Genomic DNA, 27,892 nt, shown 5'->3' on the forward strand with positions numbered 1-27,892 from the left:
TCACAATGATTGCTTTTCCTTTCCATTGCTAAAATATGAGAGATCATTTGTGAATGAACAGAACTGAAATTATCTTGGCCTATGTATTTTTAATGAACCGTTATACATTCATGATTTCTAAGATAATTTACATATATAAAGCTAAAAGTTGTTTCTCTGCAATCCAGCAATGCTATTACATAGAAGAATATTCAGAATACGAATTAAAGGCAAAAAGCAGAACAAACAAAAAAGCACCTGGTCATAACTAGAAAACACAGTACTGTGTGTGTGTGTGTGTGTATATTAAATATATATATATATATATATATATATATATATATATTAATTGTATGTATGTATGTATGTATGTATTATAAATAAAAATCCTTTATTTCAAAGCAACCAGGGAAAAATAAAAATAATAGCCTCCCAAACTGATTTTAAGAATTATTTCTTCCATTCAAGTTGTATTTATTCTCAGGACTACCAAGGCACATAAAATCTCTTGAAACATGGTCATGTTTGATGTTGAAGTGAACTCCATATAGTAGTGTTGTAATTTTATGGGTGGTGTTTTTAATGAACAAACATTACATAGAAGACAAAGTAACATTGAAAAGGAATCTAATTCACACCTTTTTTTTTCCTGCAAGAGTTTATTTTCTCCATGTATGAGAGCATATTTTAAAAAATCACACATGTACCTCATATGATCAATTGTATTTATTCATTCATTATTACTTCACAGTTATATGGTTACTGACTTTTTCTGTTTATTTTTCTCTGAAATGATTCAGTCACAGAAATGTCAATTGTCAGTCTGTGGTCACACATACAATTGTCTATATGAGCAATGTCCAGGAAAGCCGAAATGGCACAGAAAAACTACAATACTGAGAATCAGAATAAATCATATTCTATACTGGAAAACAGTATAAAACATTTACCAAGAATGTGAAACACCATAAACCACCAGCCAGCAGAATAGATCAAATGAACTTCCATTGAATGTCAGTGAAAATGCAACAAAAATATTCCTTTTCTTTTTTAAATGATTATTCCTATACATTTATCTAATGCCAATAGGCATGCTGGGTAGAGTTCAGAGTTATAGTCACTACTAAAGGATTGACAGTCTACAACAGAAAGGCAATACAAAGATGAAGATGGGTTGGGTTGATTTTCACCAATGAGTTAGTTCAAAGAAAAATATTGTTACCACCTTGGATACTCTTATAATTTACCATCCGCATTCTGAAGAAAGCTAGTTATTTTCCTTTTATGAAGATTCAAGAAAACAACTGAGATAAAGTATCTTCTCTGTCCTGAGCAATTACCCAATTAAGAATTGTTGCATTCTGCAATAAATTGAAATCAATAGCAGCCCTGTGTTTTCCCTCTTTCTCCCTCTTTTTCTTTGACATGACCAATTGAAAGGGTGCAGAACATGCAACCTTTTGGGGATTGAGGTTCTTGTCTTTTGGAATCTGGATAGAGACTTCGCTCCTAGAAAAGTAGGGGGAGCAGGTCAAAAGTATGTAGAGACATAAGTGACTGGGTCAGAATCAAGGAGATGGCTGTACTTGCTTCTCTTTGGTTACTCTTAGTATATCTGCTGTAACAAATAAGGTTACCAGCCTCAGCTGGTTCTCCAATTTCATCTATGAGTCTTGCACAGAGATGATCTTTTGCCACTCTAATCTCAAAGCAACATGTTGTGCTACAAAGCACATAACTTTCTGTACAGAATTATAAGGGGGGAAATGAACTTGAAAAGTTTACCCATTCATGTTTGCTTTATCTACTACTATGCACTTTTCTGGGGAGTGAGGAATCATGTTATAATACTTGATTAATTCCTTCATTATCAAAAACCAGATTTTAAAGTTGTGCAAAACCTGAATTTCTCATTAGATGTGGCTTTTTCCTATGCTATGGCAGCCTTCAGTTCTGTTGCTGGGTGATCGTGTGCTCCTTCCCACAGCCCACTAGAAGGAACGAGAGGTTACAGGTGTCCAAGTCGAATCAGTTAATCTGGAGAAAGCAGGTTCCAGCTGTGCTTCCATGCTGCTGGCAACTGTGCCTGATAACCCAGATGAGGATGGGGCAGGCAATACAATGCTGCTTCGCAGGAATGGAGAGCTGCTGCTGACATCACTTGCCAGGTTGGCAACATTGACCGCATTGTTGCTGACAGTCCAAAGGCAAGGGTAGTGACTGCAACCAAATAACATGAAAAAACACAACGACTGAAATTTGCAACAGCACTTATCATTGCTTGATGTACAACAGGGGCAGACAATCATTTTGTAGTTGGGAACTGTATTTCTTTATTCATTGCATTATTTTTAGTTGCCAGGGTTGCAGAGAAGTGGGGCTCTGGAATCATGATTTTATATAACACCCCCTTTTCATATTTCTTTCTAACTGAGGGTGAGGTTGGGGAGAGCTTTAGGTGCTCCAGCCTATAATCTCTATTTTAGTGAAACAATTTAGTGAAGCTTTGAGGTTCAAGAGAAAAGAGTTTTACAAAAAGGAGTTTTAGGGGCCACATGAAGCCCTTAATCATGGTTGTCTGCACTTGGTATAAAGGAACATAGCATTTAAAACTTCAGCTTGTGTGTTTTGTTTAATCCACATCTCTTATTATCTGAGAACTTCACCAAAACCCTCCCCTTGTTGTGACTCGAGAACAGATGGTGCAACTGAACTGACAATTTTCATTACAGCTTTATGATAAATCAGTCCTTTCAGTAAAATGCTTCTTGCGGTAATTAAAGTGTCTTTTGAATCAAGCTCAACTCCTGGTGACTTCATGGACAGTAATCTTGGCAACAGTATGGAAGTATTTGGCCATCATCTTCTTCCACAATGTTTTTTCTTCCCAATTTCCCAGGCTAGCCTACAGCCCTTCTATATTCTTGTGGTTTCCCATTCAAGTACTAACCAGGTCAGACCCTGCTTTGCTTTTGAGCCCAGACCAAGTTTTTAATTGTATTATCACCTTCAGAGAATAATGAGTCTTAAAAACAGAAATATTTGTTTGATATTTGTAAGCAAAATATAATTATTCTTTTTAATTAAAACTGCCTCTTGTCATATAGGAAGTTTGGTTAAAATAACAGTTTTATTTTAATTCTCTGTTGAAGGAGGGAAGGCAGTGTTTGTTTATTTATGTAATTTCTATAGTGTGTTCCATGTATAGTAAAATCTGACCTATTTTTCTTCTTCATTAGACACGAAGAGGGCTGCTGAGGCTGCTGAGGTATTGCTGCTGAGACAACATACACACTGAAGAGATGCTTGCTTACCTAGGGCCTGGAGTGGTAGTACCACTATTGTGTGGCACTGGGAGCAGGTTGTTATGGTGACTGGAGGGTCCTGTAGGCCAGCCTTCATGGCCTGGGGACACTTGGAAATCACTGTTGGCATTTTCTGTCAAATTCACTTTAGAATAGGAAACACAAAGAATTCAGAGCCATAGCAAGATGATGTTTACATTACCAAATCAGGATGGGTGTATTTAAAAAAAAAATAGGAAAAGGCAGAACCTTAGGCTGAATGGACAACCTTTATTTATTCATTTGGTTTTCCTCTCCTTGATATGTTCACGAGGCACAGTTTGTTTTTTCAGCTTAGCTGAGAACATGACAGTAATCTTTTTAGTGGTTGCTGAACTATCCTGCAGAAATGGTTTGGGGCCCATAATAAAATCAATAAAACAAAACATTAACACACCCAGGATCTTGTGAGATATCAGAAATTTCACCTATGACATTTCATACAAGAATAATGAACAACCAAGGTTTCAGATATTTTGATTTTTGATGAAATTGTAATTCTATTTAATGTGGTCCTGTGAGTGGCATTTTGGAATGTTGTATGTGCCAAGGTGCCTCAGCCTGTGCATTGCCAGTTCCTGATTTATTCTATATCCTTACCTCTCACTGGACACAAGAAGGCAGCTTTAAAGTGGGGCATCACTGGGACAAGGCTGTTGGACTACTATGTTCCTGTTCTGCAATCATATGCAAGTATTTCTTGAGAGGAAGGAATTATAGCTTTGTTCAAGTGAACATTCTTTGCTTGCATCAAGTTCATCATCCTATTCTGCCTTTCCCTCTTCGTATACTTTTATGAGGTTCCTGATGTTATCAAACCTTGCCTTGTGTTTTTCCACTGCTTTTTTATTTTTTCACCAAAAAATCATAATAATCTGTCAAAGAAAAAAAAACAACTGCCCAATTCTTTTGTTTTCTGGCATTAAGAGCTGCCTTTCTGGAAGCCTCCTGGGGAAGTGCTAAGAAATGCATTTCCAGGAAATGTGTGGTATCTTTCCAAGCAGAACCTCACTGACTCATTTTGCCTAAAAATGAAGTCTCCTTGGAGTCTGGTTTGACACCTGGGGATATCATGAACTCACCAGGGTAATTTTCTTGGCAACAATACAGACATAGTTTCTATTCTCTGTGTGTGTTTAACTTTACAGCTTAGTTTACAGTCCTAGTGTTTCTTGGTGGTACTTTCCCATCAAAGTACTAATCAAGTCCAATCCTTCTTAGTGTTTTTAAGATCAACCAAGATCCACTACTATTTCTTTCTCAGATGTGAGGGGGAATATTATAGAAAAGAAGGGCATTCTATGTAGTCATAAATAATTTTCCTTTTGTGGTTATTCAATATCTTTGTTCTTATTTAAAGAAAAAAATAGGGTATTTATTAACTGGCATATGGAATAATTATGGATTTACCCCTTTAGAAATCTTTGTACTGTGACACACTTGCTAATCCTTTCATGTGATGTAATTTGGTAATGTGGATACCAAATATTGAAATATTGTGCGTTGTATAGATTTTTTAAAAAAATAGCTTTTAAAATTAATTTAGTTTAATGCTTTATGATTTCAATCATTCAAATCTTATCAAAGCATAAAAACATAAATCATCAAATACAATAACCAAATGTATGTTTGATAAAATGTATCAAATGTTTATAATAATCACAAATCACAAAAAATGCTGTCGTCTATCCCAGGCATATCCTAAAACTAATTCTTTGGTCACCAAATGCTCTCTGAAAAAGTCAAGTTTTTAAAAGCTTTTCGAATGTCAGGAGTGAGGGCAGAGATCTTAATTGGTGGGAGGGCATTTTACTGGATGGGAGCCCTGGCAGAGAATGCTTGGTTCTCGGTCCCCTCCTCCCTCACCTTCTAGAGACTCTGCCAGCATTCCTCAAATAAGCAGATTCTATCTGGAGTAAGTCATCTCATATAGAATCTATAGAATCTTCATGACCTATTATAATCATCTCCAATATTTCAAATTGCACCTGGAAACATACTGGCAGCCAGTGTAGTTCCTGCAGTATTGGTGTAACACAACAGTATTGGGAAGTTCCTATTAGTACACAGGTCAATGAAGCTTCTGGGCAGTCCCATCTACAGCCAATTGCAATAGTCCAACATAAGGTAAGGGGCATGAGTGACTATTGCCAGTGCCTCTTGTTCCAAAAAGAGGCAAAGCTGGGACCATTACAGCCTCTCCTGGCCATAGCTAAAGTCTAAGAAAACTCATGGATTCTGAACCATCTCTTTCTGGGAAAGCACAACTCTGTTTAAAACTTAGTATGGTCTCAGATGCAGTCTGCTCCTGAATCAGCAGCCACTTTGTCTTCCTGGAGTTGAGTTCTAACCTGTTTTTCTCCATCCAGATCCAATCCTTCCTCCCACATCCAGATTGAGACCACTCACTCAGAAGGAGTAAAATCACTGCAGAATGATTTTCCCAATTCCCACTCTTGCAGGCAGTCCAGAAGGATACCATGTTTGATGGTCTCAAGGGCTGCTGGAAGATTCAGCAGGACTATTGCAGTCACACTCCCCCTGTCAAATGTCTGCCACTGGATGTTGACAAGAATGATGAATGTGGTTTTTATCCCATGTCTGGATTGGAAGCCAGACTGAAAAGGGTTCTTTTTCTTCCAGAGCCCTCTTGGTTTCAGCTGTCATCAGATATCAGTAAGAAGGGAAAATTGGAAGCTGGACAATATCTATACAGTATTACTAGATCCAAGCTTGGCTCCTTAAGAAGGGGAGGCACCACTTCTTCAAGAACATTGGCATCTTTCTTTGTACAATGATGCATTAATGACATTAGGCTCAGCCTCCTGTCTTCTCCCTGGTAGTTCAGGTCAGATGAGGCAGGGTTCCAGCTCACAGGTAGCAGAACTGATTTTATCAAGGACTTTGTCTACTTCCTTAGGATCATTAGGTTCAGATTATTCTCATTTAACATCACAAGATGTCATCCTCAGCATCTCTTTGGATCTGAACGATTGGCTTCTAATTCCAAGCAAATATGCACAATTATCTGCACAATGCTCGGCATACATATCACAACAGCCCACCAAGTGTTCTTGTGGCCCATCCTTCCCTAAAAGTAAGTCATTTAAAAAAAAAAAGCTGCAAGCTATCACTCTGCAGGTTCAATAAGGCCAAAGAAGTAAGTCCATTTCCCTACTTTTACCTCCATGGTATAGGCCCAAAATTTGTGTATACCCACATTCAATAAAATTCACTCTTCCTCTTCTACTAGCGTCACTTCTGATGTTTCCTCTCCCAGAGCTCCTCACAGAACCAAGAAGTCCCCAGGACTGGCACAGAAGGAGAGGCTGCACAGGAAAGATCCTATCAGTGCTTTCCTTGCCTCCATGCCTCAGAGGATGGCAAGATTTACAACAGAACTATCTTTCAGTTTACTGGGAAATTCCCTAAACAGATTGTCAGACATCTTGCATAGACCGTTCAAATTGGCCTTACATCCCTGGAGAAATTAATGGTGATAGTCACCCCCATGGTCACAAGAAAGTGATCTGCCCCTGACAAAGGAGTAGTTCTCATATCCTCCACCATCAGATCATCTCTTAACTGCTCAAATCATAGACAAGATCTAGCATATGCCCTTCCCCTGAGCCTATAATGACTTGACTTGTGATAAGCCCATGGTTGTCATGGTGCCCATGAAATCCCAAGCCATCTCTAATCCCCTCCACCCTCACCCCCAGAAACAGCAGATTAAAATCACCTAGTACAATCAGCCTAGATGACTCAAGCACCAACTCAAAATGAGAAGCTTGGGCGCAGATGCCACTGTGCAACTAGGAGGCTGGTACAATAGAAGCATCCTTAGGTTATCCCTTTGGCACAACTGCATATAAAGGGCTTCACATTCAGTCATCTGTGGAACAAACTACTAGTAACCATTAGGATCTCTCAATGGACAAGCACTACTCCTTTCCTCTACCTTGGGGTCAAGGCTGGTGCAGTACCTGAAACTCAGGTAGATAAACATTGGTTAAGAGCACCCACCCATCCTTGCCCACCCAGCTTTCAATAGTGCCAGTTTCTTACAGATTGCTTTCCATAAACAAATTAAAAGCAAAACATGACAAGAACTTGCCTGGATAATTATTTTTTTGCATGTACGAAGCAGGATATGGAACGGCTCTGTGTCCTCGAAGAGCTGAATAGTGTTCACAGCCATGATGAGAATGTGGAGCAGGCAGAGAAAAACTCCCTGTGTATGGATAATTGGAAGTTCCTGCTGCACAGACAGCATCAGGATTGGAAATCAACCAACCACCCACTATGGAAATATTGAGAAGAAAAAAAAGGCTGAAGTAGGGAAACAACAAGAGGAAAAAAACTCTCTCTCTTTGTTTTAGTCTGTCATGCAAGCATATACTCAAAAAACATAGGATAACTAAATAATCTTTTATTCTCAAAGGAAAAGGACAGAAATAAGAACCATCTAATCTAAGCCCTTTTTACTGGAGGGTTGTCCTCCTTGTGCAATTAGGCACAGCAGTGAAGTTCATGGTTTGATATACTGTAAACAGGTCAGGATCATAAAATAGATATATTTGTATACAATATTGGTGTAATCTATATTAAAATTGATAACATAAGTTGACAGCCTGGAGTACATTATATACTCTGAGTATATTATTAACAAACCTAAATGAGAACTGGTGCCTTTGGTAGCTATTGAATTATCAAAATTAGCAAGGAGAACCCCCCCCCCCCCGCCCTCAGGCACAGCTGCCAGTATTTTACATTCCCCTCAAGTACTTGAGGGTTTAACATGTTTTTTACAATAACCACATAATAATTATTTATAAATGGTTGCTCGACTACTGTAAATTAGAAGTTCTAAAGTAAATGTCACATTTTTATTATCAGTAAAATTACTGTTGGTGGTTCAGTTAATTAGATGTAGATATGGTGTTCAAAATGCTATTTTGATTCATATGATGTGGCTCCCTTCTGTAGAGAAGTTTTTTCACAAGTTAATTATATTCTGGAAGACTCAGTGGTTTTGTAGACCTTCTCATTCCACTGTGTAACATACCAACAACTTGGACTTTAGCAGAAGGAAATGGACTTCTACGATAGCAAAAACATTGATACTAGAAGGCTGGAAGGGTATCCATTCTCTGTCAGCAGTACAGTTATGTATTTCAACTCTCTTTCTATATGTTGACCAAGCATTTTAGAATCAGGGGCTCCAACTGGAGGACTATTAGACAGTTGGAATCCATAATGTATATGTTTAATTTCCCTTTTTTTTCCTACTGCTAAATAGGCTAATTTAAATGTTAATTTAATTGTGTAACATGGTATGCAGTATGTAAAATTAGCTTTGATTAGTATGTGAAAGATGTACGTTTTGAGCTTTTTTCTTTTTTAATGTAAAACATATTTTTTAAAAAGAACATCTCATCAACTATGAATGATTTATTATGCAATAATCATATAACTCAATTCTTTCAGGAAGAACTGTCAATTTTTTCATAAGAACTGTCATCACTATCAAATTCAATGAAAGGAAAAGAAAGTCAGCTTTTGAGCAACTACTAACTGCTGGAATGTCAATAGCAGCCAGGTCAACTTTACACTAGGATTAAAATGGATTAATTGCACTTCATGTATGCATTTAATTGCACTTCATGAGAAGGAAAGAAAAGGAAGGGTTGGTTTGATGCTCCTCTTAGACAAAAAAAATTATATTTCATGATGAAAGGTCGTCTCACACAACTTTCTCAAAGGGGTTCTTTCAATCTAGTTCCATTTAGTTCTAAACTAAAACAGGGGCTCCAACTGGAGGACTAAACTAAAACAATCTCCTTCTATGTAACCTTTGTTGATTATTGTATGGTTATGTGACATCAGCTTGATGTCAACTCAGTGATCACATGGACAGATTCTTCTCCATGATGGGGAAATCCTTAACCTATGTAAGGATTCAGATTTAGACAAATATATTTTCTTTCTAAATCTGATTTGTTTCTGAACATAGATAGATGCCATTGATAAGCACAGTATGTTATCCACACGAAGACATAGTCTAATTTATAATACCAGGAAATAGATTGGGGAGGATAATGTAGTCTCTTTAGGTACTATTATGCCTGCAGAGGTATCCTTGGTGCCTACCAGACTCCCTGCCTGACCATTTTTAAGATTATTTAAATTTACACAAAATTAAATAGCATCACCATTATTTCCAATAATGTTCCTGGGTTGCCACAAGCATTTTGATACAAATAAGTCAGACACAATTTAACAATTAATTTTAAATGCACCCAGACACCAACAATTTTGAGGATTACAGAAACCATACTTAGATTCAGTTTAGGCAAGGTGCAGTCAATCTCCTTGTCTTCAACCTTCTGGAAAATGAAAGATTGCTAAGGAATTACTGTGAAATATTTGGCTAAGCTAGTTCTCCAACAGATGTCTATGTAGTTGAGATGTCCCATTATTACTATATCTCTCCTCCTTGAGAGTTCTTTAATCAGGTCCAGGAGGAAATTATCCAGATAGTCTTCCTGGCTTGGTGGTGTATATCACACTTGCACAATAATGTCTTTGTTATTTCTAGTGGAATGAGTCCCTGAATATATTGTCTCTACAAATGTTTCTGTCCTTCCTTAGTATTTCCTGTTTGAATTTTTTCCCCCATAATGTCTCTTATCTGTTCCCATACTTTCAGGTTCTCTTTCAGGTTTGCCTCCACATACATTTTAAATATACTGAATCTCTTCCTTACATTGATCTTATATTCTGGCTGCATGTCCTCCAGGTCACATTTTGTTGGCACACCTATTCTCTTAAAATTAAACCCATCTATTTGACACCAATAATCCACAGAAAGTTCCAAAATCTGCATCTGGAAGTGTTCGGGCTGATTAGTTTGCTCTTTTCCCATGTCTGTTTTCTATTATGTGGTCAGTTTGATTCCAGTGTTGTTTATCCAGTCATGTCCAGGTATAGAGTTTGTGTTTATGTTGCTTGAAGCAGGTGTTAACAATCAACACATTCTCTTTGCGAAACCCTTTTAACCTATTTCCAGTACTGTATTGTGTTTACACAGTCCCAGTCTTCATGTAATTCCATTTCTCCAATATCTGCATTCCAGACACTCATTAGTCGTACTATGTCGGGGGGGGGGGTTACATATTCCTTTTGTAATTAGGGGTTTTTTTCTAATAAGGCAATTACCAATGTGATATATAGTGTACAGGCCTGGATTTACAAGGACCTCTGGGAAGCAACTCAATTAAGCACTTGAAAGCTATCTATATCAGCCCTGCAGTCTTTGGGTTTCTCCAGAGCTAAAGAGGTTGTAAGAGAGTATGTAATGGACATCAACTCACAGAGAGATAATATTAACAGCTCCTTGTGTTTTGAGAAATGAAACCTAAGCAACGCTTTCACGCTGGCTAAATATCTGTATCACCTTGATTTTGCAAAATATCATAGAGGTTTCATCTTTGCTCATTTTAACACACTGCCTTCAGGAAGATATCAATACATTCTCTTTGCAAAGAGGCTTTGTACCTGTCATTTGGGAGCAGTTGAAACTGGGGTCATGACTGATATATTGCTAATTTTGCCATTAAATTTATCACTTAAATTTCATTCCAATTTTAAGTAGATTCCTTGGCAAATTAGACAAATATCTCATTTCTAATTGCAGAACATAATGGTTATGTTACCTCTAACATTGTCATATTCTGTTTTACAGCTTGTGTTTTATGAGAAAATATATGGTGAAACTTGGTAATTTTACTCAATCCAGATTACAAATCAAGTGTTATAAATTGATTGGGGGATGGGGTTATGCAGGTTTTTTGTTTTGTTTTCATTTTCTGGTCATGGACTGCACTAAAAAAACTACTATGTCCTTTATAGAGTTTGTATTATTTGCAATTCACCATAGAATTCTGTAAGGACTTCCACTACTGCATCTGTAGTAGTGTAATGGTATGTGGGAGTGACCTTGGGAGACAGGAGGAAGAGCCACAGCCTAGACAATGGACTGATAAACAAAATTTGAGCCCAGAGGAGGAGGGGTGGCAAAAGCATCTCAGAAGGGACCCTCCCTAATTTTTGGGAGAGTAAAAATGAGGGACAGGATGGGTACTTTCAGACTTGCAAGGTTCTGTTAATGTAACCTTACCATAAAGGTAGAGCTAGTACTCCTGGGTGTTGTTCTTGTCTGGACTACCTCACAAGGCTGACAAGTAGGGGCATATACTTATACAGTATGACTTTGATGTTTACTGGATATCCATTAATTCTAACAAATATTTATTAATTTATAATCAAGCACATATTTAGCCAAATCTCTTTTGAGTATCATTGTCTCTCCTTTCCTTGGTATAGTGCCATGCCCTGAAAAATATATCATATAATATCTGTATTAAAATGGCCCATCCCAGTTCACCTACATTCACTTACTTCTAAAGATCCAATTTAGAATGCTTCATTTCCACTTTGACAATTTCAAGTTTTCCTTAGTTCAAACTTCTTGCATTCCATATTCCAATTGTATACATCCGTGTAAAATAAGGAATTTATTTTCCAACACTGGCAGCATCAGTGACCAAGCTTCCTTGAGACTTTGGTCTGTCTATTTTATCACTTCATAATCTATTCATAAAAATTAAGAATTAAATGTTCTTCCCCCAGTAACTAAAGGAGTGCCTCTGACCTTGTGTGTTATCTAGTACTCAGACTTGTCCAAAAGTTTCAGCCATGTCCATAGTTTTATTGGTAACGATGCTGAAGTTGTTTGCCATTTGCCTTCTCCTGGGTTGGAGTTTGGAAATTCTTCTAGGTGGGTTGGCTTTCCTTATCCCTACAGAGCCCTATACCTGTTGTGAGTCAATCTTTGCTTCACCTCTCTCCTTTTGATTTTACTAGCAAGGATGACCCTTCCAGGAGTGTATTACATCACTATCAGGATCATTTAAATGATTGAGTCCTAAATTAATTTAATTAATTAAATTAGATTAATGCTGCACATTAAATCAGCAATCCCTTGGAAGGGCACTGAAAGTTGATATACAGTAATGCTATTTCTATGTATACAAAGAATGCTCACTTTTTTTTAGTAGAAAAACTGACCCATAACCACTTCTATATTACTCAGTGTGTAAAAGAGAGTACAGTATCTTAACAGGTGACAGCATCTGGAAGACCTCATTTAGGCCCAAAAGGGTGAGGCTTGAATGGGAAACTACCAAGAAATACTAGAGCTATATCAGACAATGATACATTACTCTCATAGTATTGCCAAGAAAACTGCATGGACCGATCACAAAGTTATCAGAAGTTGAGTTAGATTCAAAGGAAACCTTACCTTTTAACAGTGAGTAAGAATAATTGAACTTTGTATAACAGAAATTGAACATTTCTGCTTTTCAGAAATACTTGTTATTGCTATACAGTATTCCCTGTAACTGCATTATTGGTACTGAACTGGTGTAAATTTTGTAATTATCTTTGAGTAAAAGTCAATATTGACAATTACAACTGCTTTCTTTTTATATAGTAATTAAGCATCTATACTGCACACGTATAATACTTCAAAAGGCATTTTAAAGAAGAACAAGGGTTTCCCATAGAGATTTGTGTGCCTAGTCACTTCATAACTGGAAACTGGTGGTATCTAGCCAAATACTGAGCAGACAAACACCAACTAGATGCTTTGGTCAGCGACTTTAAACAGTCACAATTCCTAAAAATAAAAATGATGGGGTGGTGTAATCCAATGCGTTAAGCCTAACTTGCCCAGAAAAAAAGATAAATATGAGGTGATGTGGGAGAAGACATAAAAGAAGGACATAAAAGGAGAAGCAATGAGGCATTTGTCTTCTCTAAATAGGTGTTTTACTGTTGGCCATGATCATCATGGCAGCACTTTGGACACAGGCAAGGTCATCATGGCAGTAATGTTGTAAGAATATTCATAATAACATGCCTACTAGTTCTAAAATTTGCCCTCCCTGTGAAATAAGATGATACCCAGAATACTATGCCAATGGGGAGAAAACAAGTGGTAATAAGGCCATCAGAGTAAAACCCTAATCACAGCTGCTGGAAATGGGGGGGAAAAACATACTTTTGTTTCCTACTACTGCCATTATACTTTTTAATCTGTGAACCATCCAGTACTGACTACTGACAGATGTTGCAGTAGATGGTCACTGGTAACCTTATATTATCAATTTAGAACAATCAAATCATATTATAAAACTTACAGTGAGAATATGTCATGTGCTGACTTTCAGAGACAATATCTGGAGCATCCTTGGAGTGGTTTCTGAGGGATAATGAGATTAAAATTACATTGATTCTGATAAACTTCTTCTTACACTGATCTTTCTTTATTCAGTCATGAAGTTCATGGACTGTGGGCTATTTACTATTTTTCAGTCTAATCAACTTCACAAAGCTGTCTTAAACTCCTTGGAATTAAACTCCCTCAAAGAATCATTATGATCCCTAGTCACAGTGCATATTACATTAGTGTTTATTATACTACTAATGCAGATTATGAAGCTAAGAATGAAGAACAGTAGCCTAGCTGGTATCCCTATATCACCAACAAGTTTCAAACATTTGATGAAGAACTGAGCTTACCTTTCTTTTGCATCCAGAAATGCCTTGGCAAAAGGGTTGTATTTGATTTTGAGAGCTGTTATCTTGAGTTCCAAAAAAAGAAGAAGGATTCTGTTAAAAAGTCTCTTGAAGGTGACCATTGATCATTTTCCCACATAAGGTTCAATAAGGTTTTAACTTAGCCACAGACAATTCACATTCAAATATATTACACCATGAAGTTACACAAAGGCAAGGCACAAAATGTGAAAGATAGAAAGTTTTCTTCACACCATGTGTAATTTAATACATCTCTGCGATTTATTAAACCATGTATGGTGTGGACAGGAAGACATTTTTCTATCTTTCATGGAACCTAAAAGAAAGATTTAAAACGGTTCATAGTTGAACAGTAGAATTTACTGTTATCAGATGTGAACATTAATTTGGACAGCTTTAAAAGAATATTAAACAAACTGATGGAGGAAAAGGCTATCAATCCCTATTAATCATAATGATTTTATATTGCCGTCCACTATCAGAAGCAACATACTGAGGAACACCACTTGGTGGAGGTTATTGCACACGTTCCGCTTGCTAGCTTGCTATGGGCATCCAACTATCTACTGTGGCAACATAATATTGAACTAGATTGGCCTAGCCAATTGCTCTTTCTTAACCAGAAACACTGACTTTGCAGCAGGAAGAAAATGACTTTTTGATCCAGCACAACTACTTCTGGTGTCCTATGAATGCCTTTTCCATGGCTATTGAATAGCAGGCATGCAAGATACACATCCATGCTGATGAAATAAGTTATTTGCCTTAAAGGAGGGAAGTGGATCACAAGTTTACCTATGCTCAGCTGGAGGCTTTAAAGTGATTCCCACAACTAATAGACAAATTGCTTTTATATGATAGCCACTTACCTCTTCATTCTGGTAGGCAGTCACAGCAATAAATTGAGTTTCAGGAAAAGAACAATTCATTACCATCCTGTGTGGGCCTCCTACTCGAACAATATGAACTTGAGGCTCATATTTATGTAGGGAATTCAACATAATCTAGGATGAGAAAAAGGGAGAGAAATTAATCAAAGAGATAATACATTGTATTCTACAAAAACTGGTGGCATATGGAAGTTACTACACTAAGGTGAAGTCCTGGCTTTAATGCAAGATGAGACCCTTGGTGATCAAATGACTTTGTGACCCAGGTGTTGCAGTTACACAAAATCTCAATATACCCCCACTGTTTCCAAGATTGGGGAACTTCCATTTTGAGACTTGTTGCTATTTATGGAGTTGACAAGCATTCCTTCTGCATCAGCACCATCCTCAAAAAGGGGGGAGAGGGAAACTAAGTAGCTAATAATTGGTTTATTGATAATGAAAAATGATCAGTTTCATCTCTTTTCACTTCACCTAGACTACTGTATGTGCACAAACAGCTGCAAGGAAGGGAAGACAGAGAATAGATCTGCAAACAGTAACAGTAGCCTGAGTCAGGTTTGAATACTGTACATTTTATATTAGAATTAGAAGGGTTGAGAGATGGAAACCAGGTTGACTAGAGATGGTCTATGACCAATAAGGAAGTTTTCAGATTAGGGTTTTAATGCATGATCGCCCTGTCTTATTCTCAGGATTTTATGAAGGCTTCAGAGATCAACATCCTTCAGTTGTAATTCTCCTGCCTTTTCAAGCCACTTCTTCCACCCTTTTTTGTCCCTAGAGAAAACCTGTTAAGAAAGAAAAGAAGAATAGCAGGTGCCTTTTGAATGGTAGAGTAACTGTCCCTCCATTTGAATGCATCATTAAAACAATGAGATCTTGCATTTCATTAATTTCATTGAATTTAGTCATTCATGAAGCAATGAGATTTAATAGCTTCTTTTTTTCAGATCATGAATCTGGTCAGTACAAAAAGATAGTTCAGTTCCTGTAGAGATTTTTAGGCTTCCGAAAGCAGAAACAGTATGCATATGAACTGAAAAAATGGACGTATTATGGTCACAATGACTCCCTATTCCTTTGCTGGGTACCTTACATGTTAACAACTCAGGTGGGTGGTTGAAGATGTTTCTACAATGTGAACTAATAGTTAAGCAATAATTAGAGGTCTCTTGAATGTTCTGAACAGAAAGGACCTTAAAACATAGGAAAGATACATATTGTTTTTATGGAAAAAATACAGTTTTCCAGTCTGGGAAAGAAACAGAAATCTAGGAGCTATCTGAATGCTTTTTTTTTTCTTTGTGCTGCAGCATCTTTCTCTGAAAATCTGTATTAAACAATTGCTGCATATAAAAACCAAAGTTCCTACTGTCCATGTTTTCCCAGTTTTCTTCTTCATGTAAATTCTGGAAGACCCCAGACAAGTATAGAAATGGCCACAAACAAGCCAGAATAGATGTAAATCATATGCAAAGCTGGAAGTTCATTCTTTGCTTGCTAATGGATTTGCTTTCAGATTTATTTCTGTGTTCCAAAATAAATCAAAGAAAATGTTCATCACTGTAGACCTAGATGCATATTAAACAAACAAGCCAACAAAGCCAACTTTCCTCTTTGCATTTTTAAGGGCCTTGGGAGAGAATGCCACTTATTTTCTCGTACAGGTACATACTTTGTATTATTATTCCAAAGGCCAAGGATGATTCAATAGAATATTGATAATTATCATGAGGCAAAAGCAAGCACAGTAATTATTTCATTTAGACGAAGCCTTTTATTTGAGTACCTGACTATTGCCAACATCCCACTTATGCACCAAACGGCATAGGAGAGAAAACAAAACCTCAATACCCCCAATCATTTTCCCCCTTCTCTGAAGCCCTATGTAAAAACTCAGCATACAAGGCACACTATGGAGGTAAAAATCCCTGATGGTTAAACCACAGCACACTCTGTCTCTCTTGACATCAAGGAGTCCATTAAAATCTGAAAGCTCCAATTAAAGCCTGTTTATTCCTGTTTACATTTGGACTCCATGGAATAATTGGCATCTGTGGGTGAAGAGGCCTCTAAGGGCCCTTCTAATTGCATAAATGCACCCTTGATCATTCTTGATTGGTAGAAGGCAATGACTGAAGCCAAGAGGCTTACAGAAAACATGGTGCCATACCTGCCCATTGCCATTCAGCTTATTGGTAAGTTTCACTTTGCTAAAAGATACTGTGGCCTTCATCCAGTGTGCTCCAAAGTTGGGTGAGTCCGGATGGATATAGACACAGCTGTGGTTCGATGGCTCTGGCTTTCCAGCAGGAACCCATTCTCCATTCACATACTTCCAGCGATGGCTGTCAGTTGGAGCAAAATCCAGCAGAAAAGAATACATGGCATTTGGATCCAACCCTGAAACGCTGATCTTTAAAACTGGAAACATCCGCCTGTATGAGAAACAATTATGTGGGAAATGAGGGGTTTTAAAAAAAAAAAAAGAAGGGAATAACTAGCTTTAATTACTTGTTTTCTAAATCAACATATTAATGGAGCTGCTTAGTGCCACAAGATCTTTTCACTGAGGTAGGCAGGTAACACTCATTCCTCTTTTGTTTTGCACAGATGATGCTATGAAGTATCATGTCTTGCAATCAAAAAGGCATGTTCTGTTCCTAAAGCAATTGACTAGGGAGCGTAGACATCACAACTATTTGGCTCATTATTCAACAGTCTCTCCAAAGAAAACTACATTGAACGATTTGCTACATAATGATGATTGTTCTGAAGACCGGGTGTGTTTTTGTAATGCATTTAATTCCTGCAAACTATTTGTCAAAAGAGGAAGAGGATAATCCATACTGAAGCACTGAAAGGCTAACTGTTTATTTTCAGGGAGGATGTGAACAATCTTTTCATAGCTTTCTCCAAACAGTGCTTTCTGGAGAGCAGGAAGAGAGGGCAACTTTAACCATATTCAGAATATTTAACTAGAGATGTTAACATTTTGGAAAAGGAAAAGTACACACATTTATTTGTTTATAGTCTGCTCATGCCCCAAAATGTGGCACTCAGGGCAAGTAAAATGTTAATTTAAATTAAATTTAAATTTTAAAAGTACATAACATAAAATGAAGAGTGAAATCATTAAGAGAGAATAATAACTCAAGAAAATATTAGGATCAGCATAAAAATATAGAATGCTATTCTACCTGCCTCAAGAATGGGACCCCTGTGACTTATCTTGATGTTGAAATACTACAGCTCCCAGCCTTCGTCACATTTAGCCATGGTGACTAAAGTTGATGGGAATTGTAATCCAACAATATATGGAAGGTTAAAGAATTATGTTTTTCATACTGATTTGTGTTTATTCACACATGCACACATGGACCATTTTTCAAGACCCATTCAGACTATTGTTGATCTTAACTTATTTCACTTTGCAACTACATTCCCAATTATACAGCCTGCTTCCCATTCAAACCTCCCTATAACTTCATGATTTCTAAAGAAAAAATCTTCTTCTTCTTCTTCTTCTTCTTCTTCTTCTTCTTCTTCTTCTTCTTCTTCTTCTTCTTCTTCTTCTTCTTCTTCTTCTTCTTCTTCTTCCTCTTCTTCTTCATTATTATTATTATCATTATTATTACTAATCTACAATTAGATTCACAAAGACTGGTGAAAACGTAATAATTTAAGTCCTGACCAAGGACCTAAGAATTATTAAGGTAGCATCTGAGAATATAGGCAGTTCCAAGTAGTGTATTTTTTTGTAAAATTAGGGTGTTGAAGTCCAATAAATTCAAAATTTCCAAATATTCAGGGAGTCCTTTAGGTATTGCTCCAAGGGCTCCAATCATGATTGGTATAACAGTGGATTTCTTTTTCCACAGGTGTTCAGATTCAATCTGCAGGTCCCAATATTTCATAATTTTTCAGATTGCTTTTCCTCAATCCTAGCATCACCCAGTATACCAACATCAATGAACCAGACTTTCTTCTTTTCAGTGACTGTTATATCAGGCATGCTATGAACAAGACGCCTGTCTGTTTGGATTTTAAAGTCCCATAAGATCTTAACCCACTCATTTTCCAAAATCTTCCCAACTTGATGGTTCCAGTGGTTCTTGCTACATTCAAATCCAAACCTCTGGCAAAGTTTCCAATGAATAATTTTGGCAACTCAGTCATGACACTGCTTATAGACAGACAGACAGAAACTTTATTTTGGTCATTGACCAATAAAAATACATTCTATAAAACAAACAAAACAAAATTATCCCCTAACATCAATAACTGTTAGCAACCATTTGTGGGTGAAGCTTTTAAAGAATTTTGCTACTTTTAGAGAGAGATATTTATCTTGCTTGTTTAACAGAGAGCGTAAATAAAAATTGTTAGAGTGTCCTGGAAATTTAAATAAAATGGGGGTAATCAACTGGTGGTGAATATCCTTGTAGAACTGACAATACAAAAGGACATGGGCTGTGGTTTCTATGGCACCCGTGTCACAGGGGCAGTATCGGGTTTCATATGGGATTTTCCTATACTTCCCTTCCAAACAGCTGTGGGGAGGACATTAAATCAGGCTAGAGATGCGGCTGTCCTGAATTTGGGGACTGTAATATGATATAGATATGAAGCTGGCTTGGGTGCTAAGATTTGGTTTCTAGCAATTATATTGTGAGAAAAGGCAGCAGCTTCTGTTTGGCCTTCTATATCTAAGATCCTTTGTCTTAATGTTGATCTGGCTTGTTCTGACTCTAAGGTTAAAATGGCATCACTGGAGAAACCTTAGACTTAGTTGCTTTTGGATGGCTACTTCCCAAGAGGATTTGAAGCTATCTGCCAATGTTAGATGGGTCACTCCACTGGGGTTGTGATGTAATTTTAACCATTAGATAAAGATATTTATCCAGAGGTTGGATTCAAGTTTGCTGACTCCTGCTTCCCACTGAAGTACAGCATTTGGAACACAGTGGGTAACCTGATGTTTCTTAGAAATTTTGTTTGTATTCTTTCTAAGGTAACTATGCTGTTATATGGTCCTAGTTGAGTCCCATATATCAGTTGTGCTAGGGCTTTAGCTGCAAACAACTTAATTGCAGCAGGGATAAACTGTACTCCTCTGGTAAAATAATCGGTTTGGAGAAAAACTAATGCAGGTTTTTGTGCATTACAGGAAACATACTCCAGGTGGGCATTTCTGCTTCCTGAAGCTTGAAAAACTATCGCTAGATATCTAAATATCTTAACCTGCTCAATGGGCTGCCTACCTAAGTTCCAACTTCTCTGTTTTGGGCATTTAGAAAAAGTAAGTATCTTAGTCTTGGTGTAATTTATCATTAGTTCAGTACAGTAACATGTAAGTGATCTCAGAGCTCTTTCGAGGCCAACAGAAGTTAATGACAGATTTACTGCATCATCTGCATACAGTAATAAATTGACATGTCTTTGGGCTAGTTTTGCGGGACAAAAAGTAGAGCTACTTAGATGAGGGACCAATGAGTTTATATAGTAATTGAATAATACTGGGGCCAATACATATCCCTGTCTATCTCCCCTCCTTATGGGTATTTCCTTTGTGACATATCCTTGATTACTGCACCTGACCTTCAGTCTTGTGTTCTTGTGTATTTTGGTGAGCAGCAGAAGTAGGTGTTTGTCAATTGTGATATTTTTTTAATTTATGCCACAGTTTAGTTCTAGATGCTGTGTCAAAAGCTGACCTAAAGTCAATAAATGCTGCATAAAGGGATTGTCCTGATTTGTGGGTGTACTTTTCTACTAGATGTTGCAGCACCAAAGCATGGTCTAGTGTTAATCAATGTGCTCTAAATTCAGCTTGTTCATCCATCAGAATGTCTTCAGATTCAAGCCAATCAATTAGTTTTTCCTGTAGGTGTTTAGTATACATTTTGCTGATCTGACTTAACATACTGAATGGGTGGTAGTTAGCTGGATCATCTCTCTTGCCCTTCTTATATATTGGTATTATAATAGCCAAGCCCCAGTCCTTTGGTATCATGGCCGACTGGTCTATTGCTGTGAAAAGTTAAGCTAGCATTGGGATCCATCATTCCAAATTATTTTTTACTACTTCATATGTTAGAAAATCTGAACCAGGGGCTTTCCCTGATTTGAACTGTTTAATTATATTTCTGATCTCTGAGCATGAGGGACTGGACTCTGATCTCTGAGCATGGGGGCCAATGGGGAAGAGAGGACACATCCAACTCCAAATCTGTTAAGAAATTGTCCGCTTGACCATATAAGGTGACAAAGTGGCATTCACATATACTGGCTGGTATATATGGTGAAGAGCTATAAATATTGTTAGAAAAAGATGGGGCTACCAACCTACAGAAGATGACAGGATTTTTCAGCTGCTATCAAGCATTGCCAGGATACCCTCATAGCATTCCTTTTTTTTTTTTTTTGGACAAATTAACTCTTTATACTGTTTTTTCAATGTCACTAACTCAGAAATTGAACAAGAACCAGGATTCTCTTTATATAAATTAAAATGGCAATTTAGAGAATTCCAGGCTTCACAGCATTTGTGGCTGAACCAAGTATGACATGTTCTTGGATCATGCTTAATTGTAACAGATTGAGGGGCTGTTAACAATGATTGAAATAGTTTGGTTAAGTTATTAAAATTAGCCAATACAATATCATCTAACTTACCCTCCACTATTGCTGAGCAAAGAGACTTGGCTGGTTTGCTTCTAACAAAGTTAGTGATTATTGCTGCTTGCTGGGATGTCCATTTAGCATGAGTGGGACAAAGGTCATCAGCCACTGTTGCAATGTGGCAAGAAGGTAAGAACAACTTATCAAAGATTTTCAGGTAGAGTAACAGGAGTAACAATGCTTATAGTTATTATATTGTTGGTTGCACAGTCAGCCAGATGTTTAGACTGGATTTGGCATTTTTATCCACCTATTGAGTCCTTCCCAAGGACCTAGGATAGGCAGATGTTGTTGTTTGGTGGTGGTAAAGGTATTGTTACAGGATGTAAGCTGTTCCAAGTAAAGCTGCCTTTTGTAATTGATTGATGGTGATTTTGTCAATGCCGATGGTCTTCAAGTGGTACTCCAGATGTTTTGGGATTGCATCCAAGGCACCTATTACTATTGGTATTATCTTTGCTTTCTTTTGCCACAGTTGTTCTATTTCTTCTTCTTTGCAGGTCTTTGTATTTTGTGATTTTCTCCAGTTCTTTCTCTTCTATTCTGCTGTCTCCAGGTATTGCAATGTGCACTATCCAGACTTTTTTGTCTTTTTTGACTTTCTTATCAACAGTTGTTAAGTCTGGGGTGTTCCATGGCAGGTGCTTGTCTGTCTGAATTCTAAAGTCCCAGAGCACTTTAGCTTCTTCATTTTCTATTACTTTGTCTGTTCTGTGGTCCCACCAGTTCTTGCTTACAGGCAAATGGTATTTCTTGCAGATATACCAATGCACCATTGTTGCTACTGTGTCATGCCGTTATTTGTAGTCAGTCTGTGCAATCTTCTTGCAGCAGCTGACTAAGTGGTCCACTCTTTCTTCACCTTCTTTGCAGAGGCAGCATATCTTGTCTGTTGTTGTCTTCTCAATTCTGGCTTTGTATGCATTTGTTCTTAAGGCTTGGTCTTGTGCAGCCAGAATTAGCCCCTCTGTCTCTTTCTTCAACTTTCCTGCTCTTAGCCATTGCCAGGTCTTGTCTCTTTTCTATTTTTCATTTGGTCTTTCTTTTAGGCCAGTTTGGTCTCCTCAGTATTCAGTAACCCTTCACAGTATATTAACTTCAGTGCATCTTCTTCACTGTCCTTCAGATAGTCTTCTCATGACCTTTTTTCTTCTTCAACCGTCTGGTGTACTTGCAACATTCAACGCCCACCTATGCTCCTTGGTAAGTAGAGTCTATCAACATTGCTGTGTAGATGAAGAGCATGATTCATTGACATGATTCATTTTTTATTATTATTATTATTATTATTATTATTATTATTATTATTATTATTATTGCATATGAATGATCATCAGCTGCCCAGGGTTGAGAGTCCTGGCCAACTTGGTGTGTAGATGACATATTTGAGTAGTCAATGAGAAAAGGAGAAAATGATAAGGTCATACCTACTGGCTCTACCTTATGAGAGAAAACTCTACATCTTGAAGCTGGTTAACATAGAGAAGAAACAGGCAGAACAAATATGGCCAATGCCATTTCCCTTTCATTGGTCCATTGATTATTCCTATACCAGTAATCTTCAAATAGATTGAGTCACATTGCTTGGTGCTCCATTATTCACTATTTAGGGTTTGGGAAAAACCTAGGAATATTTCTGAATAGGTTGTGTTTAAACTTTTTTTTGTATACATTTACTTAAAGGACTTGTATTTTCCTCTTTACTCCAACTAGAACACTTAAATCATAATTGGGAGCAGGTTTGGGATGAGGACCAGGAAGATCCAGGTTCAAGTCCATCATGAACTATAAAAACTCACTGGTTATCTTTTGTCCAGCTATTCTCTCTAGCTCAATCTATCCCACAGGATTGCGGCTCAGAGGAAAAAATTTGAAGAGAGCTATATATGTTGCCTTTTACTTATAGAGGAAAAATGTGATATACATCTAAAAAATAAATAACAAGTATTCAGCCCCAGAAGATTTGAGATCCTTTAGGCCATTTTCCTTAGCCTCATACTATCTTGTTATAATGAGATTAAATCTTCCATTATATTAGTCAGAGATGGTTGAAATTGTAGTCTAGCACTTCTAAAGAACTCCAAGTTGGGGAAGGCTACTCTAGATAAACATACACATCAAAACTATCTTTCTTGGTTTGATTCAGTTGAGTTGGGTCGGGTTGCTATTACTTTTTAATAATAACATGTAACATTATCGGGACAGTTTCATTGAGTCCAGATGCATTCTACATACATTCTACTGGCTGGAATTCAAGCTCCATTACTGTATTTTCTCTTGATAAAAAAAAATGCTACCTTTTCCAACAGCATTCTTTATAATTCTTGGAAAGACATTGTGATGACGTTTGCTGCTATGCATGGATTAACTTAGTGTTCATAAGGTGATCTTTACATTCTTTTTTGTCAACATGCCAAATCAACAGAAAGCAAAAGTGGTGAATCAGAAAAGAAGCAAACTTACAGAAAGAAAATGTTGAGCAACAGCATAAGCCAAATCAAAGCTACCAACTTTCATATCTGCAGGCTATAAGAACAGCAGGGCTTTGAAGTGAAAGAACATGACTTTTGTACTGCTTGAGCCCCCGACTTCTTTTTACCAATTATATCCTCAATCCTTGCCCAGGCATAATATTTCATAACTCTTTAATCAACTGAACTGTTCTCAGAGGAAGAGATTTATTGGCTGGGGGAAAAATCTGAATGAATTTTCACTTTAAAATTTGTATTAAAGTTTTATCATTTACTTTGGAAGATAAACATCTGATTCTGCTGAAATGCAACTCCCAGCAAACCCAGCAAGCATTTTCCATAATCATAATACAACGAGTTGTAATTTAGCAATTTATAGAAATTCTCAGGCAGACACACATTATTCCTTAAGCTTCCTTTGCAATAAGTGTTATGTTCTTTTTAGCAACCTTTCAGAAACTGTATATAACACATTCTACCCAATTTTCCCCTTAAAATGTGACAAAACAAAAATATAGTCCTTTTCTATATGATCTATCATGCAGTATACTGTCACAGGGTTTTCTAGATGAGCCCCCATTTGTGCATAGCCCTTCTCCATCTCCCAACATATAGATCACAGAAGATCCTCTGAGGAAATGTGATCCTCAACAGAAAAGATTTAAGAATCAGGCTTGGGGATCAGTAAACTGAGGAATCAAACTACAGACAGCACTGAATTTGGTGATTCAGTATTTATGTCTGTTGAAGAAAGATGATCCCTGAGAAACAGAGGGACAGAAGACAATTTTCACTTTCATGCTCTGCTTATGATTGCACACCATGGGAGAGTTTTTCTTATATCCTTAGCCAGAAAAGAATCAAGCCCCCCCCCCCCATTCTGTTATTCCTGAAGCTATATAGGGTGCCCTGGGCTTACTGGTTACATAATAAAAATATACACATTGAATTGGTTGATTGATTATGTGCCATCAAGTCATTTTCAACTCCAGCTGACCACATAGATAGATTTTCTCCATGACGATACACATTGAATAGTATCACATAATTAATATTTGGCCTACACATGATACTAACCACTGGAACTGAGATCTGTAGCTAATGTGTTCTGTCTTATTGTAACTACTGGAAGAGCATAGCTCATGGATGCTTTCAGATAGGTAGCTCCTAGCACCCTCTAGCTTTTCCTCACCAGTGGCTTATGGCATCTTCTAGTCTCATCCATTCATTCTGATGCCAACATAAGAGTAATGAGCACAGGCATTCTATTATTTCAGTGATGACTGGCTCTGTTGAGAAAATGCTTTAAGTCACTAGTGGAAAAATGCACAAAATGGATTGTGAAGTAGTTCCACCTTTTCACCCCAAATAGCTTTTCTGTGGAAAGAAAAGTGATGGAACAAGTAATACGGAAGATAGGGTTAGAAGAGAAGCCAATCAAGGATGAAAGTTTTTCCAGCAGAAATGTCTGCAAGCAGCCCAACAGGACACAATATAATGCTCTTAAGTATGCTTGGACAAAACCATGCACAACTATTTCATTATGTGTAACTTGTGAGAACTCATTATTAACTAATCAGGGCTTTTCATGATATGCATGTGTGTTGAGTATGTTCGGTAAAATCATATTAATTGGTTAATATTATGTCATTTATATATTTATGCTGGTTTTGAATTTCAAGTTAATAATGCTTTAAGTTTTCTTGTGAGTACTGTTACACACTGAGATTGTTAAGCAAGATATACATTAAATAAGAACAAGTGCAAATATGTATTTACCATACACAACACAAATCTGTATGTACAGATATGTACAGGAAATGTATCATGTCTGATGGGGCCCTCTCATAAGAGACTTTTTTCAGAAAAAACTGCACATTTGGCTCAGAAAAAATATGAAGTCTTACTTCTTTTATTGAGATGCCTGCATGGATACATATACTGAATCAGCATCCTTTGGATGCACATAGAGTTGAAGATATTTCACTTGCTTCTAAGCTGTCAGCAGTAGCAGCTCACAACAACCTCTTAATATCTAAAAGGGCTCAGTATTTACACACACAAATATACAAAAAGTATTCAGGATGCAGTCCAACAGCAAGATATCCAAGTCCACTGAAAGGAGTGGAATCATGGTGACCCTATAACTCTGCTGTCATGCAGCTTTTATTTATTTCTACAGGTCTTGTCAAGGAGAACATCTCCAATGAACTGCAGATCAATCTAGAATCACGGCTAGTTTCTGTTCTGTATAGTGAGCACCATCACCATTGCAAAGGAGAAGGTAACACTCACCTGCCGTTCTTCGTGACAATCATCTCATTTGTAACTTCTCTGAACCTCTGCCACAGGGCAGAATCTTCCAAGATAACCTGGAGCTGTTTCTCAGTAGGGTCCCCTTTGTCTCTGCCAGCCAGGAGTTCATTTTCCACCACATTGAGCAGCCTGGAGATGGTGCAATCGCTGTGTTTCTTGCAGCCCAAATCAGTCATGGTGACTCTAATGTCAGAAACTTCTCAGGTTATTTAAAAAAAAGAAAGAGGGAAACCTCGACAATCCCCTCCGAACCTAAACCCAAACCAATTAATTAGCCACAGTGGAACAAAAGTGCTCACCTCAGCCTTTTGCCACAGACTTGTTCTTTCCCCCACTACGTCCCAACACGATGATGACACCTGCATGTTAAGGTTTTAACATGAACACACAACCATTTCCTAATTACCAACTGTCAGGTGGGAGGCAGTCTGATTAGGCAATTGGCTGCCTCTGAAGATGAATCTTCCATTCAATTCGCTAAGCTTTTATCTTTCTGAGGAGGGTCTAATTATTCTGCTCAAGAACTATATTTCCATTAATGAAAATGATTTAATGTCTCAAATGAAACAATGAATGGAAAGCAAATCTGTGCAGATTTGCAAAATCAAACTGAAAAGGGAGACATAACTGGCACTGAAAAGCAAACTGTGGGATATATTAGCCTTTCTTGAAGCAAGTATATTTCCCTGTGTTTCATTATATCATTGTCAACAGAAAACTTCTGTTCCTCTTCAAACTACACTTTTATACTGGAGAACAATTCACATGAGTTTCCTGTTTGCAAGCCAGATTAGCAAATTCTAGGACAGCAATGACCAATCTATGTACTTTGGGGAAAGTAAGGGATATTGCGGACAGTATTCTGATGCAAAGCGCACAGGGTTGTTGTCATAAAGCAGGCTGAAATATTGTTTTTTCCTGGGTTTAGCAAGAATTCCAGCTTGTTGCTGTTGTTTCTAAAAATGTAAAACCTGTTTTAGTGGATTATGCTGCAGTTTTTATTTATTTCCCACCTCAAAATAGTGGGAAATTTACCAGTTTTTGCAAAATTATTCATTTATTTATCCAATGTATACGGCTGCCCACTCACCAAGTGATTCTGGGTCGCTAACAAGAGTTAAAGTTAGTCAGAGGGGAATCTCACTGTGGAGGCAGAAAAAGGTGCTCATGGACCACATGTGGCCTAGAGCATTAGGATTCCTGCCCTGAAATGAAGTGAAGCGGGTGGAGAAGGGATTATTTGTTTTTCCAAAAGTATTCTAATGCTTCTTGTTCACTCCAGCATTCAAAACTGGTAATCAGTTTACTATCTGCTAATAGGCTATCTGCCATTGAATACTGACCACTGAGGAATAACTGCAGAGGAAGGCATTGACTAAATACTCTGCTTCTGGCTGCTCACTGTAGTAGCAAGAATATGAAATAGATGAATCTAATCTAGGAGGTGAATGTGATACACTACTTCAAACCAGTGGGTGTTAAGGAAAAGGAATGGACAGGTCTGTAGAGTCAAGAACCTTTGGTTCACTGACTGGAT

At 37.4% G+C, this 27,892-nt stretch overlaps 1 protein-coding gene across 1 annotated transcript; it reads right to left on the reverse strand.

Moving 5' to 3' along the window:
- Positions 1-637: 637 nt before the first annotated feature.
- TBX19 (T-box transcription factor 19) lies at positions 638-26,531 on the reverse strand. Its single transcript, XM_025166626.2, has 8 exons — positions 26,335-26,531; positions 17,058-17,322; positions 14,861-14,995; positions 13,974-14,035; positions 13,592-13,653; positions 7,426-7,557; positions 3,294-3,429; positions 638-2,199 (listed from the first exon to the last, which is right to left on the reverse strand). The coding sequence occupies exons 1-8, from the start codon at positions 26,529-26,531 to the stop codon at positions 1,971-1,973; spliced, it is 1,218 nt and encodes a 405-aa protein (XP_025022394.1). The 3' UTR covers positions 638-1,970.
- Positions 26,532-27,892: the final 1,361 nt, after the last annotated feature.

This window comes from Python bivittatus, unplaced genomic scaffold, assembly GCF_059951505.1.
Source record: "Python bivittatus isolate LINGU-HERP-01145 unplaced genomic scaffold, Pbiv_v1 ctg000340_np1212, whole genome shotgun sequence".
Taxonomy (NCBI): domain Eukaryota; kingdom Metazoa; phylum Chordata; class Lepidosauria; order Squamata; family Pythonidae; genus Python; species Python bivittatus.

Excerpts from the sequence above, each read along its gene's own strand:
- TBX19 (XM_025166626.2), bottom strand. The coding sequence starts at position 26,531 with ATGACTGATTTGGGCTGCAAGAAACACAGCGATTGCACCATCTCCAGG. Across the intron at positions 13,654-13,973 it reads TTTCTGGATGCAAAAGAAAG|AAACCACTCCAAGGATGCTC; the intron begins GTAAGCTCAGTT and ends ATTATCCCTCAG. Across the intron at positions 3,430-7,425 it reads TCCAGGCAAGTTCTTGTCAT|TGAATTTGACAGAAAATGCC; the intron begins GTTTTGCTTTTA and ends CCTATTCTAAAG.